Below are 14,944 nucleotides of genomic sequence, written 5' to 3' on the forward strand. Positions count from 1 at the left end.
CTAGTCTGACCACAGAACATTTTCCCACAATGCAGCTGGGTCACTGTCATGATTTCAAATGGTACTTTTTTAGTAATGGCTTCTTTCTAGACCAGTGGACCATTACTTTACTCACAGCCACTGAACTGTGTACCTCCTTTAAAGTGATTGATGGTCTCTGTGGGTCTCCTCTCAAAACTCCTTCTTAAGCACTTGAGAAATGTTAGCATTTTGAGGGGCAGCCTTTTTTGGCAGTGCTCGTGTGATTTGACCCAGCTCTCACTTCTGGATTACTGATCCAATAACACTCACTGGGATATATAAAAACTGTTTGATATATTGTACTCTCTTAATCTGTAACGTCTGTAGATTGCACTTTGGTCTGAATTTGCCTTCAGATTCCAGGTCTGACCAACGATACTTCAATGGGGTTGTTTTGTTTTTTTTACATCCGTGACAGCAGCTTTTATGGCTAACATGTGGAGGTCAATGGTAAGGTAAATGTTGCTTCATTAGGGCACTTTCTTATGTCTGTGTAATAAGGGGAGCTTCCACAGCACAGGGATGGAATACGTTTGCAGGCAACATAGACTTTCAAACTTGTCTGAAATCCTCAGAGCCCTGTCCCAACGCAGCACTCTGAGCATTTATGGAATAAGCCCTGCATGCCAGATATCCAAAAGCGGACGTGATATTGATTACAATTTGCATGTTAATATTTGCATGTCAGCCATTTGTTTTTTTCCATATGCATTTCATAATCCTCAATGCAGGGGATAACAGACTAGTAGGATTTCATAGACTGCGCACATGTGTGCGAGGGAGAGCTTGTGGGCTGAGCGAAGTGAAATACTGTTTCCAGCACTCCGGCTTCATATTGTTAATATAATGTTGACTCTACACTTTCCAGACAAGAGGAGAAATCCAAACATTCATGTGTGTTCCTTTAATTTCTGACTTAGTATCTAATGCAGACCTGGGTTCAAATACTATTAGGGGTAATTCAATGACTAGACTTTGAGTCAAATAATCTTACATTTCCTTTATTTAAAAACAAAACTGGTAGAATGTTAGAAATGCAAGTGAAATGTTTCGGCATGCATTAGTACATACTCAAATAGTTTTACTTTAAATAGGAATAAATATTACCATGCATTATAACGCTTTAAGGTAATGTGGTTGAAACAGTGTACTATGAAATGTTTTCAAACACTTGGATATTAAGAGAACATTTCTTGAAAATACTTCAGGTAGTTGATTCAACAAACGTTATTTGAAAACACCCAAGTATTTAAACCCTGGGTCATCTTACACAGTGCTTTCGGTAAATATTTGCTTTTTCCACATTCTGTTACTTTTCTAACTAGCAGTGATTATTTTGGAAAAAGACAGATATAAATGTAAGCACCTAATATTGAGTAATGTCTTTCGTCTTAGGACCTGGCTTGATCTACCTACCTGTATGTAAAATGTATGCAAATGCACAGAGATCGTGCAGAAAACTTAAGGTAGGAAGTCATGAGACATGACCGAGGGCCACAGATGTTAGTGGCAGAGAAACTAAAACCCAAAGAGCTGCTTCACCTCACAACCAGGCTTTTGCACAATGGCCACCTTTTGTCTGAGACAAACAGACAGCCATGAACTGCTGTGTGAATGTCAGAGAGACCGAGCGACCCGAGTCAGAGAGACCGAGCGACCCGAGTCAGAGAGACCGAGCGACCCGAGTCAGAGAGACCGAGCGACCCGAGTCAGAGAGACCGAGCGACCCGAGTCAGAGAGAGGGCAAGTGCTTGTACACGACTTACCGTGAGCCATGATGAGTCCCACGGCGTTGGGCTCACTGAGGGGCAGCATGGGGACGTTCAGCCTCATGGTCATGCTGTAGGCTGCATGGATGTGAAGACTGCACCGGTCTGGGTCTCTGGCTGTGGACTCACACTGGCTGTTGGCGGGTTTCTGCAGGGGTACCCACTCCCCTCCCTGGTCAAAGGTCACCACGGAGCGTACGGAGTCATCTGGGTCACAAACAGGAGACGTCACCACATCGTGTCACTGATTTTCCAGCGTGAAATGACGTGCGAGGGCGAGAGAAAGTTTAAGCAGCATTTCGGTCCAGGGAGCATTTGAAGAATTCTAGGTATCATTTTGACTTTCTCATAAAACTACAAAATTTGGTTCACAATGGGGGCCTTGTGTATGTAGAGAAAATATGTGTCATCACAAATCACAATCACAAAGCCTTTTGTTGGCCGTCACAAACGTAGACGAGACGTGATGTTGGTGTGTGTGTGTGTGTGTGTGTGTGTGTGTGTGTGGACCCACCCTCGGCAAGGATGCTGGTCACAAACACCCCTCGTAGAGATGTGACGTTGGTGAAGTCGGTGTCGCCCCCAGTGGTGGTGTAGAGGTGGCGCTCCAGAGACTTGGAGTAGACGGTGCCTCTGTCGTCCGACACATAGATAGTGCCAAAGCCTGTGTCTGGGGATGGAACACAGGTCAAGTAAAACAAAATCCAGTGTCTGGGGATGGAACACAGGTCAAGTAAAAAAAAACTTTGTGTGTGAACGCTTTCGCAGTCCCGTCTGTGTGAAGGCAGGACCCACAGTATCCTCAACAACAATCCAAACACTTTTTCGAGAATCAACATTTGGTTGCCGTCAAAATCAAGGCCACGTGCACTATGGACTGACTGACCTCCGGGTTCGTCCACGTGCATGAACACCATGTCGTCATTGGCTGCCAGGATGGAATAGAACTCCTCGTGGCCAACCGGAGGCAGCTGTGCCATGTTCCAGTCCTCCCCCTGGTTGGTCGACACATGGATCATCCTCATAGAGCCCTGGGGCGGGGGGCGGGGGCAGAGAGAGACAGAGGAAGAAATGGAGGTAGAGATAGGCCTTAGGCTTCAAGAACAAAACAGGAACACAGGCATTATGCAAACTAACCCACAACATGAGGAAACAACAAAAGGCACCCCGCAGGCTCTCTTAAACATACAGTTCCAGTCATGACCGAGGCAAACAGAAACTTCCCGCCCAGGCCGAAGGAGAAGATCTTCGTGGCAACAGTCTTCATGGTCTTTCCATAGTCCGTTGTCTTCTTCAAATCTAGCATCCCCCTTTCATCTAGACAGGGCAAAGAGAGAGATGTTTGCTTTCTTTCCTTATCCATTCTGTTAGTTACAAAGTCCTTATCAGTTTTATTAGCTTTGCACATAGGTGTCACTATCACTCACTGCAGGATCCATTGAGATTCGTGGTGAAGAATATGCTACTGTCCATTCCCCTGGAAACAGAGTTAAACAGGACATGTCAGTCAGCCTGTCAACAGAGCGGTCATCCACACATTCCAGAATCCAGGCTCAGCAAACATTTACATGTAACCCAAAACAAGGTGAGTTTCCACTAGACTAGTTACTAAACTAAAATTGCCAAATGAAAAAAATATATAATAATAATAAATGATATATAATAGACAAACAGTGACCACAGCAGTACAGCTGGAAAGAGCGTCATTTTGGCTTGTGCAGGGTTTTGTATAGCCCTGGGTTGTGGGTTGGATTTCCAAGTGAGAAAATGTAAGCAGCCATTAGTCGCACTGGATGAGGTAAGTGACTTACTGAAAGCCACAGAGAGCCTCTTCCTGCTGTAGTTCAAGAACCTTGAGTTACTCGGTTTATCGCCATGACACTGAACGCCAGCGTGTCCATAGTAAACTGCTATATACGACGCGGACATACTGTACAAACGTGCCCGCAAATATTTACTTATGCTCCAACTCTTCCATCATCCTTGTTATCAGAAGCTGGTGTCGTGCCCTAGTTAAGTTTGACCCAAATCCCTATCAATGTCTGGAGGGATTAGCAGGAAGGGGGGCTGTGGGATGTGATGTTGCTGTGTGATGTGATGCTGCTGTGTGATGTGATGCTGCTGTGTGATGTGATGCGTGTTTGTGATGTGATGCATGTTTGTGATGTGATGTGATGCGTGTGTGTGTGTGTACACTCTGGGGATTGCCGCATCAGAATGAAAAACAGCCGGGTAAAACAAACAGCCAGCGCTGAAGCCCCTCCATCATGATGATGCAGAGAGAACCAGGAAATGACTTGCAGAAACCGAGCTGACACCGAGCACTGTAAAGGGTCACCCAGGAAATGCCTTTTCAAACAGTAACTTATGTAACAGGAACTCAAAGTTAAAATTCCTGTTTATTGCCCACATTTACCACATGTGTGGTTCTCCTGATAACAAAGGAGGAGGGCTTTGAATGTTTACTTAGCGTGCTTATTCAACACGACAAACCTAGAACTTATCTACTAGCTCCCTGACAGAGATTTGGTCAAACTAATGCAACTCCACAATCGGTACAAGTAGGTAGACAAACAAGTGGGCTTGGGTGGTTTTTGTGTGCCAGCCTGAATGGATCAGCGCGGCACAGCTTGACGTAAAAGCACATCCCCTGGACAGGAAGCTGGTCCGTCACAGGGCATGACCGCCAATTTTCTGGATCTCCTGTATTGGGTATGTCTTTCAACTTCAGGCTGGACACAAGGTGTCTGAGAGGGAACGAACAAAAAGTCTGCAACACGACTCATTACAGGAACTAAAATGGCTGCTAAAAATGGATCAACTGGCTGCTAAAATATCCGATCCAAAACCCAGTGTCAGACGGGGTTCTTCTGCTAAATGCTATTGCTCTTTCCTTAGTTGTCTCAGCTTACCATTTGAACAGGCAGACCATCTCATGGATCTTCCTCCAGTTCTTTCCAAAGTCATCCGACAACCACAACTCGTTCTGTAAGGGATATTCAAAATACATAAATTGAATATATTAACTGTAGAATTGTCTCAACTCCCTCTGCTTTTGTTATCACAGGTCAAATGTTTTTACAGATTCTGAGGAACTACGCTCAGTTCTGTGGACAGATGAATGACAGCATATGGGGATTTCCACAACACGCCGTTGTATTTATTAGGAACCAAATCATTATATGATGTGCAATTTGGTTTGGTGGGAACCCCCAGGTCCCCACCAAACCCCCAATATCCCACAGGGCCCCACCAAACCCCCAATATCCCACAGGTCCCCACCAAACCCCCAATATCCCACAGGGCCCCCACAAACCCCCAATATCCCACAGGGCCCCCACAAACCCCCAATATCCCACAGGGCCCCCACAAACCCCCAATATCCCACAGGGCCCCCACAAACCCCCAATATCCCACAGGTCTCCACCAAACTCCCAATATCCCACAGGTCTCCACCAAATTCCCAATATCCCCCAGGGCCCCACCAAACCCCCAATATGCCCCAGGGCCCCACCAAACCCCCAATATCCCCCAGGGCCCCACCAAACCCCCAATATCCCCCAGGATCCCACCAAACCCCCAATATCCCACTGGCTGCTGCTAAATCCCTACCAGAATACACTGACACCTTTGACATCCTACTCACGGCATTGCTGATGACCAGGAGAACATTGGGATCTCTGGGGTTGTATGTGATCTGAAACATTGGGTTAAAGGGAAGGTCTTGGTGCTCAAAGCTGTTCCCAGAGTCTCCGGAGATGAAGATACGAGAGCCAAGGCTGCCAGACACATCACCGGTCAGGATCACCTGAGAGGAAGAGGAAGATAATCTAGATCAGGGATGGGCAACAGACAGACTGGAGGCCACAATCTGCCCACACTTTTATTGTTTTAGGCCCCAAAAATATATACGTGTGTACTCCGTTAGTAGTCCCTAAGAACAGCCCTTAGAGAACCCCCCGTGGCTTACAGCTAACAGTGTTTTTAGTTTTCTTCTTTAAAATACAGCTTAAAAGTGTTTCATATTCACAGGCTTTATTGCATGCATGGCCCACTTCATTCCACAACCATCCATTAGTTTCCTTTTGAGTAACTGTAGTAGCCTGGCGTCATTGTATTGTTCACGTTCATTTCCGCTTCAGCTTTTAGACAGATTCAGATTCAGGACTCAGATTACCCTCAAGAAATTATCTGGGACAATAGCGAGTGGATGACTCAACGAGGGCAAGTTGACCAGGCCCGGAGGCAATCCCAAGCCATAATTCTTTACGGCTGGTACGAGCCTCTTCTGTTCAAAAAGTCAGTGTTTTGTTTTTGCCAAACACCGCATCCAGAATTACCGCAAACAATTCCTCCTTTGACTCGGCGGTCCAGAGCACATCCCTCCAGTGGTTATGGGTCACCACCCAGGTGTTGCTCAAACATCATTAGTATCTGACATTCTTTTGAGGCCAGTGGCTTCTTCCTTCCTGACGTCCCACGCAGGCAAAGTGTGTGCAGTCTGACAGTTGCCTCATGCATTTTGACATTGATAGAGGCAAGGGAGACCTGTAGACCCTTTTATGACTCTGGTGCTCTTGGGGTCAGCTTGTGGACTGAATTCGGTGGCACGAGCAGTCCTATTTAGGATGCCAGTGGTCTGAAATTTTCTCCAGCTGTAAATGTTTCTCATCTGTAATATTTTGGGTTAAAACTCAAGATGCCAAAGATGTTTGAGCACTCTCATTACCGGTAACTAGGAATACATAGATTCTTTAAGAATAATATTTGCGTTGTACTAACCCGATGCTTTCAGAACACACTGATTAAGGAATTATCACAAATGACTCAAGAGGAAGCACACTACGTGTTATATTAGATAGAAATAACAAACCCTTCACGGATTCTGCCTTCACACACACAAAATCTCTACTTTAACACAATCCAACATAAGCCTGCAATGAGGTGCGATATGCTTTTTCATGCTTATTTGTTTTAGACCCGCAGGTTTTGCTGCAATTCATCATGTTGAGCAGATGATATTCTCTTGCAATATAATGTCACTTCTCTGTAGCAGAAATATCAGAATCATAAAGGTTACCTGTGCACGGCGGAAGTGCTTTATCGAACCACACAGTAAGTTTTGCATCAAAATGGGTTTAAAATAATACAATAAAAAATGTTTTTACCTTCCCAGAGTTGTCAGGGCTTATGGCAATGCCAAACTCAGTCCTGATGAAGGTGTTGTTGATTAGGCTTGTGACGTCCACGAATGACTTCCCATAGTTCTCACTACGGTAGAGTCTGGACTGGCCGAATCGCAACATGAAGAACGGCACCTGGAATGTTGTCAAAACCAGGATGATCTGTAAAGAGAAAAGCAAACATTTCAATATAAGACAGACAACAATATTGAGTCACTGGGCAAGAAAAGCCTACAAAACAAATACAGTATTTGGATGGTGATTTTTTTTTTGTTCTGGCTCAGTATTTGAAACTATATAATGACTGTAAATGCAGACTGTTGGCTCATGTTCGATGGTCTTTTCCATCAACATCGGCTGAACCGTTCAGAAAGTGCAGTAAATTATTGTACATAGAAATGTGTCACTGCCCGAGTAATTTCAGTTTACTGTACTTCTATAGGCCTTCAATCAACCTCACGAGAGCCACACATGGCCTCATGAGTTGTGAAATAACTACCTATGGTAATCCTGCTACTCAACAGATAATGACTACAAATTGGTAACCTGCTATTCTACAGATTATGACCACAAATGGTAACGTGTCATTTTACACATTATGACTACAAATGAGTAACCTGCAATTCTACAGATTCTGATTACAAATGGTGATCCTGCCAATCCCATATTTAAAATTCCTGGGATTTTACAACACTCAGTCAGAGCCATCTTGTTTGGTCTACCTAGCCATATTGAAAGTGTAGGGCCAGAGGAGGTCCAGCACGTGGACCGAGAAAATGGAAGTGTAGAACTTACCCCAGTGCCATCTCCGACCCAGGCCAGCGACACAGATCCACTCAGGTCATTGAAGACAAACTGAGGAGATAGAAAGGGAAAAGAAAAATACATTTGTCGTCGTTACTGTAAACAGACCGATATCAAAATATAATGAATGGATGGAACCCGTCACATTAGTCCCTGTAATGAAAAAATACAGGTGTCATTTTAGCCATTTGAGCCAAAACATTAGTCAGATAATGGAACCTATTTATTAAAATGGTTCCAAATGCAAGACATTTTACAATACTGCCCACTGGCTTAGCAATGGGGGTGCGGGGGGTGCTGTTGCACCAGGGCCCGCGGTGGGTGGATCGCCCTTTATAACAGCTTGCACCAGCCCGGCCAGGCATCACCACGCTACACCAGTGATACTGCCCCCATACTCAAAACTCAAATACTGTGTCTGTTTTCAGGGCCTAGATAGATATATCAAGAGATTAATGGGATATGTCCTAACACATGAGAAAGCCAGTTGATTGGAATATACCGTGGATTATCTGAAATCGCTGTCTTTCTAGACCGAACATCACTTTGAAGTCGGACTTTGCCATTCACTTATGTCGACAGTCACTGCTCAGCTCCACAAAGGGCAAAATAGCTGGTGCGTTTGTCAGCTTCTGTGCAACGCCAAACAGATGCCCGGAGCACCTCTCCCTCTTCACATTCCAGATCGCTGAGCATTAACAAAGGGTTGCATGCAGACCGCAATGTATATGGAGCGAAGAACCGCACATCCACACCAATTAACACTTACTTAGCTAACGTGCAGTAGACCTCAGAGCAACATAGTAAAAGCCTGCGACAGACTAGCAGTGTAAAGACTTGCAGCTGTCCGGTTGATTCAAGAATAAGAGGTAGACGCGGACCTGCTTAAGTCTGCGTCTATAAGCCCACGCCGTTAGGAGTTAATTAAGACATCAGTCATTGATAGAGGTTGCTGGGGTTTAGCTGCTGTGACCGGTCAAGTAGACCTCAGATTAAAAACCTCACAAGGCACAGTAGGATGAGGAACTAGTGAAACCGGTTCCAACTGTCACTGAACTATAAAATCTTCTGGGGGGGGGGGGGGGGGGGGGGTGTTGGAGGCGCCGACAGGCAAACCCGCACTTCATTTGGTTAATGTAATTAAGTCTTGAAGTGAGACCCAATGAGAAGGTCCATGTGTCCTCAATCGAAGGAGCTGCTCCAACATACCAACCAACCGTTGTTTGAATAACGAGTCAAACACAGATTTAAGGGACTTAGTGTAATGTAATTAATGCTTCTTTAACAGTTCACGGCGGGATCTCTTTTACATTAGCGTGACATAATTGACAATGACAAACAGACTTTCCTTTTCACTGGGGCTGCTTCAGCCAGCTGGCCACTCAAACTCTTGATCTTAACAGCACTTCAACCAATGCTTGCTATAAGCTGGCTCTCGAACCAAGCAGTGCAGCACCCAAACAGCAGTATGTTCACAATGTTGGACCTGAAGGGACATTTAAGGAGAGCCCCTCTTCCTTCAGTCTATAGGATTTCTCCAAAATGGCCAGCCAAAACCATAGGCCTCTCTGTTCAATTGATGGAACAGCGGCCATTTGGGATCCTGTACAACAGTCATTCTGAGTCCGGCTTCAACGTCCGGCAGAAGCTTGAATCACAACGCCTAGACATTGGAACGATCTAATGAACGGCTGAGCTAAAACAGCACAAGTCGTTATGAAAACGTCTGTTCCTGGGGGACCAGAACGTACGTGGGTCGTTGAAGTAATGTTTCTGGGCAAAGCCTGCAATCAATGGTCATTGTTTGCAGACAGTATCTTGCAGGTACTATAAAGTAAATCATTGATGACTATAAAGTCTACTTATCTGTTACCAACAGTAAACAAGGATGCAGGTGTTGCTGGAAACGCTAGTCCCCGCCCTTCTACCTCCGCCATGTTTCTGAAGCAGTCAAAAACCCTTCAGTTTGTGGTCATATGATCTAACAGCTAGGCTACATGCTGGCTACCAGCCACCCTCTTAGGCCAACCTGCTGTCTAAACACAGACAACCTGTTCTTAACTGGGCTGCGTTAGATATTTTATAGTTGCAAAAGAGAAAGAATTCCCGCCAAACACTTTTCAACATGACACACAAGCTGTTGTGCTTTATTCAGTTTTGTGGACAGAAGCTGAAGTTCAGTTTGATATCATGTGTTTATCGCGATCTTAATAGTCAGTCACAACAAACGCATCTATAAATTGCTGGCGTTTCCGCCGGGAAAGAGTTTAGCGAGGTTAGTTATTCCAACAGCTCACTTTATCTACAGTAAGAAGACAGGTATTAACCACAACTTCCGTTTAAAGGGGAAAGGGAAGTTAGCAGCTTTTGACGAGCTTGTTCTCACTGGCAGAATTGTTGGCTTCTGTTTTAAAAGGTTTTGCGACAGTCTTGCGAAACGTTTCACTACTAAAACGGTTAGATATACAGAATTAAAACAACCCAGTTCTGCCTAAAGAACTACTCCACATTTATCAAAGTAGCCTGTTGTAAATATTAGAATAGTGCTCTCAGACTTCGTTTAAAAGTTGTTCATGGAAATGATAATGACCGAACAACCAAACAATTACCCTACACGCCTAGCTTCTATTCTTGAAAAACGAGTTTTCCTGTCACCACCCAGACATAACACGACACAAGATCACTACTATAGTTGGGCAGACAACAATTATTTATCATAAAGGTTGCAAAGAACACGTCCCATCATAAACAAAATAGCAGGAGCGATGGCTGAACATGCAGCGCTAGGACGGGCCTGCAGAGCAGCATCATTCGACAGGGAAATAGGTCAGACTCAACCACTCCACGGGAACGCTAGTGGACCGACAGGAGTAACTAGAGACACAGCCAAGTCAGGGTTTAGCCAGAGCCCTCGGCAGAATAATACGTTACAGAGAGACAAACTCAGAACTGATTCAGGTGAATAAGCGTGTCCTAACTTTTGACTGGCACTTTCTACGTTGATGTTTGCAGTCAGCAGCAGAGCACGCCAAACACGTAATGCAAATAAGCTAAACCGCAGATGTGTGATCTACAGAACAGGAACGAATGAATTCAAGCAATGGTCGCGCAAGGGGGAACAATGTGCATCCGTGGTTATTGAAGCTTGAATGGTAACAATCTTAAAGCCATAGTCATATATTATCTACGGATTAGGTGTTGGAAAAGTGTCACCTGCAGAACATTCTGTATTATTCCGATGAGAAGTGTAACTTGACCCAACCTGTCCGGTTAACATACCGTGTGGGTGTTGTTGTTCAACTTGGTGTCAAATCCCTCGAGACTTTTGCAGTCTTCTTGATCCGTGCTTCTTCTACTCCTAATGTGTTCGGATGATTCGGAGTCAGCATGTACGTGCAAATCCGAAGATCTCTTTTCGATATTCAAACTGGGATCTTTCACAAATGTATACTGCCCATTGTTATATAGTCCTTCGTGAAAATCATAACCAGACGAAAAATGCTGGAATAGAAAAAGTAAAACACAGTGCGCTAAAACTCCCATTTCACTGTGAACCCAAAACCCAAATAATCGTGGCAAAGTGTAGTAATCCGATAAATTCCGTTTATAAATTGACGGTCGCTACGGCTTGAACACCGCCGCGGATGACATCAACAAAAACAGTAGTCCTGACAGCAAGTGGTACTGCGGGCTTTGTATGCTTTGCACGGGTCCCACTTCGAACAAGGCGGTGCGCCGTAGATCCAGAATGCTTGGTTTTTCGTGCCACTGCGCGGAAGAAAGTCAAAAATATCAGTCTAAAAACTAATCAGAGACATTTGCCGAGATGCGTTAGGACCAATTCTCCACCTTGCAACTCCTTGTCCAGAAATAATACCATAATAACGGACCCCTCAAGTGTGTCTGTGGGACAGACATTGGACGCGTCTTAGCAGACAGCCCGCTGTGATTGGTTCATGATCTATTTGACACTTTTAATAAATATTCTGATTGGTTGCTACGCAAACCGTGCATCCCACAGCACAACCGGCTGTGTTCTATCTGTCAAACCTTGTCAAGCCTGGTTGAGGGTACGGCAGCAGCTCCAGTATGATGTAGAATTACCTGCCCCTTCAGAGGGCCTAGTCAATATTTGTTGATATCTGGATATTCAGTCAGTTATCAGATACACATTTATCAATAAATAGGCTCACTAATTAATAGTAACACCTAGAGCCTAGTTATATGGTATTCCCACAGTAGGCTACAACATTTTAGACAATTATTTAAGTGAAGTTATAGATTAAGCCAGAGGAACGTTGGGTGATAAAAGGACATCATTTGGATAATTGGTTCTAAAACATATTTTTGACACACATGAATAAATTAATATAAAAATGATGGTGAAATAGGGGTCTTGAGAACCAGCTGGGACTAAAAACTGCATGCACATTTTTACATGGAAGCCACAGTTTGATGAGTGATGGTGTAAAATCGAAACTGAACATCTGGACACACTACATTTGTGGTCAGGATGAAGGCGCCAGGCCAGGGATTAGCTATCCCCAGCTTGAATAAACCCTCAGTAAACAGGCCTGCCTGTCTGCGCAAGCCTTTGACAAAGATGAAAAGGACCAACGGATCATTTTAAAATTAAAATGAAGTGTTCCCCAGGATGGCCAAGAGTGGCGGTTCTCAACTCCAGACCTCAGGACTGCTGGTTTTCATTTTAGCCCCCAAAATATTGGTTACCTTTGTCTTGGGACACCTTGTGAATACAATTAACTGTCAGGTAGAATGAAAAACAAGCAGTAGTCCAGGTCCCCATGCTCAGAGTTGAGAACACTGGTCTAGTGGCTGGCCTGGGACCTTTCATGCTTTCAGCATTCCTACCATTGCACTTCCTTCCAATAATTCAAAATATTTGTCAAGATTGTCCAACTGAATAGCTAATGTTTTCCTTTAAATCAGAAAATGAACAGAAATGGCACAGCCATAATGACTGACACCCTAGACTGAAATATCTGCTAGACAAAATAGCTAAAATCAATTAAGTGCTTCATGCACCTCTGTACTGGCAGTCTGCTTGTGGAAATGGCCCCAGTTCTGCTAGATATTTATATTAAATATATACTAATATATGTATTATATGTATTACTAATGTATGGCCATATGTCATACATATATTTACATATATTCGATTTTGTCCTTTTTCAAATATGTTTTAATATGTCTTAAATACACATAAATATATTGACATAAATGACAAAATGATAGTTGGTAATATGCATTTAGCATTTACATCTAACTGATATATTTCCATGTTTGTATTGTTTCCTGTCATGTGTATATTATGTTATCTAGTTGTGTTAACTAGTCTGTACTTTTACAGAGAGGAATGTCATTCATGATACCGTGTTAAAATGTATGTATATTGTTTTCATAATGAGTCTCTGGAAAATAACGAAAAGGCGATTTCCACAATGTCTTAATGAGAAATGCTTAATGTACTGCATATTCGTATATTTTATTATAATATTCAGCGTTATAGTATATGACCTGCATTGTATTATGATATTGTGAGAAGCTCATGTTATATATTTCATAAATATATTCAGGGCACCAATATATGCTGGAAAATCCTCTACATATATATGCATATATGTTTTGCATGAGTTTTCCGTATGGGGGGTCATTTACCTGCTGGAAGACCCATGATCTTTGACAGAGACCTAGCTTTCTGACACTGGATTCAACATTGCACTAAAACATTCTTACATTCAAGAGGGGGCAAAGCAAACCCAAATCATCACAAAACTTCTTCCATGTTTGACTGTTAGGAAGGTGTTCTTTTTATGACAGCTTCATTTTTGTTTTTTGTAAACATAGAGATGGTATTGTTTAGCAAAAAGCTTTGGTCTCATCTGTCCACAAGAGTTTGTCCCAGGAGGATTGTCAGGTGTATTTTGACAAATTGCAGTCAAGCTCTCTTACGTCTCTCTCGGCATTGGGTCTCCTACCATACAACTCCCTTTAACTAAGTTGGTGGCAGATGGAGCGATTTCAAACTATTTTACATTGTGTCTGAAGGTCAGCTCTGTATGGCAGTTGATCGAGGTGCTTTCCCCACCATTACAGCAATCTTTCTCTTTTATGACCTGGTAGCCTGCAGATTGTCCATGCTTGGTTACAATCTTGTGTCAGACCTAAAACTAGTTGAGTGAGTGATTTTCATATTGCTGGCACATGCAATTTGTCACTTGTGAGTTAATTTCTAAAGGAGAATATCCCCTATTTGAAATCAAATTATTTATAGCAAATATAAGGGAGTGACATAAAATAGTGTAGGCCATTTTTGGAATATAATAGTGTCTTAATTAGTTGTTCTACAGTACACAATCTCTACTTTAGATTGAATTGTCTTCATGAGAGGTCATCGGTTACATTTTTTTTAATTTAATGATTAGATTTGAGATGTGTTCCTGTGATGTGACAGAGGGTGACCCGTGACCGGCGATCATGTGTAACCTTCTGCTCAGTGAACACAGGAACCTAAACTGACATCCAGCCTTTCTGCCTGGCAGCAGAACTTTCAGCCCGATTCCAAATGCAGAGTTCCAGAATGCTGAGTCACATTTCACTACAGCCCCTGGAAGGGTTCCAAAACAAAGTGTTGTGAGAATGTGAGGAGAGATGGGTAGATATTCCACACTGCCAGGATAAAGATAACCCTAGCAGGCAAGCTACGGTAGTGGCCACCCTATCCCCACCAATAGTTAGAGTTTCATTCAAATAGCATTTTAGACTCAGGTATGACACATTTCTGTCAGAATCATGACCACCTTTATTCACCAAGTACATTTACATTTATTGTGTGTATAGTGATAACATGAATAGCTTTAGAACATTGTCAACAAACCGAAGGAGTCATTTTCAATGCAGTGTGGAATCTTTCTCCATTACATAAACCTGTTTTGTTGGTTGCCTGACAGCCTTGTCCAAATAAACCTGATCCTAACCAATTTCTTTTGAGACAGCTTGACTGGGTGTGACCTGTCAACACCTCGCCCTAACAGAGTTGTAATGAGCAACTTTTTTTGTCACACGTTAGAGTTCCCCTTATTCAAAGAGTACTTGTGGGCAGATCTACCCTGGAAGCAGAAATTAATCTGATAGGTTCATTTAATG

At 43.3% G+C, this 14,944-nt stretch overlaps 1 protein-coding gene across 1 annotated transcript in view; it reads right to left on the bottom strand.

The window, feature by feature from the left end:
• Nucleotides 1-11,696, bottom strand: part of sort1b (sortilin 1b) — a 30,441-nt gene extending 18,745 nt beyond the window's left edge. Inside the window, exons 1-10 of the mRNA XM_010902426.3 lie at nt 11,057-11,696; nt 7,769-7,828; nt 6,959-7,135; nt 5,437-5,598; nt 4,703-4,776; nt 3,218-3,267; nt 2,980-3,107; nt 2,677-2,821; nt 2,305-2,460; nt 1,788-1,997 (exon numbers count right to left, since the gene is read on the bottom strand). Coding sequence (XP_010900728.1) covers nt 1,788-1,997; nt 2,305-2,460; nt 2,677-2,821; nt 2,980-3,107; nt 3,218-3,267; nt 4,703-4,776; nt 5,437-5,598; nt 6,959-7,135; nt 7,769-7,828; nt 11,057-11,320 — 1,426 coding nt within the window. The 5' untranslated portion in view covers nt 11,321-11,696. The remainder of the gene's footprint in view (nt 1-1,787; nt 1,998-2,304; nt 2,461-2,676; nt 2,822-2,979; nt 3,108-3,217; nt 3,268-4,702; nt 4,777-5,436; nt 5,599-6,958; nt 7,136-7,768; nt 7,829-11,056) is intronic.
• Between the last annotated feature and the right edge of the window lie 3,248 nt (nt 11,697-14,944).

The sequence above is a fragment of the Esox lucius genome, chromosome 12, assembly GCF_011004845.1.
Source record: "Esox lucius isolate fEsoLuc1 chromosome 12, fEsoLuc1.pri, whole genome shotgun sequence".
Classification (NCBI taxonomy): domain Eukaryota; kingdom Metazoa; phylum Chordata; class Actinopteri; order Esociformes; family Esocidae; genus Esox; species Esox lucius.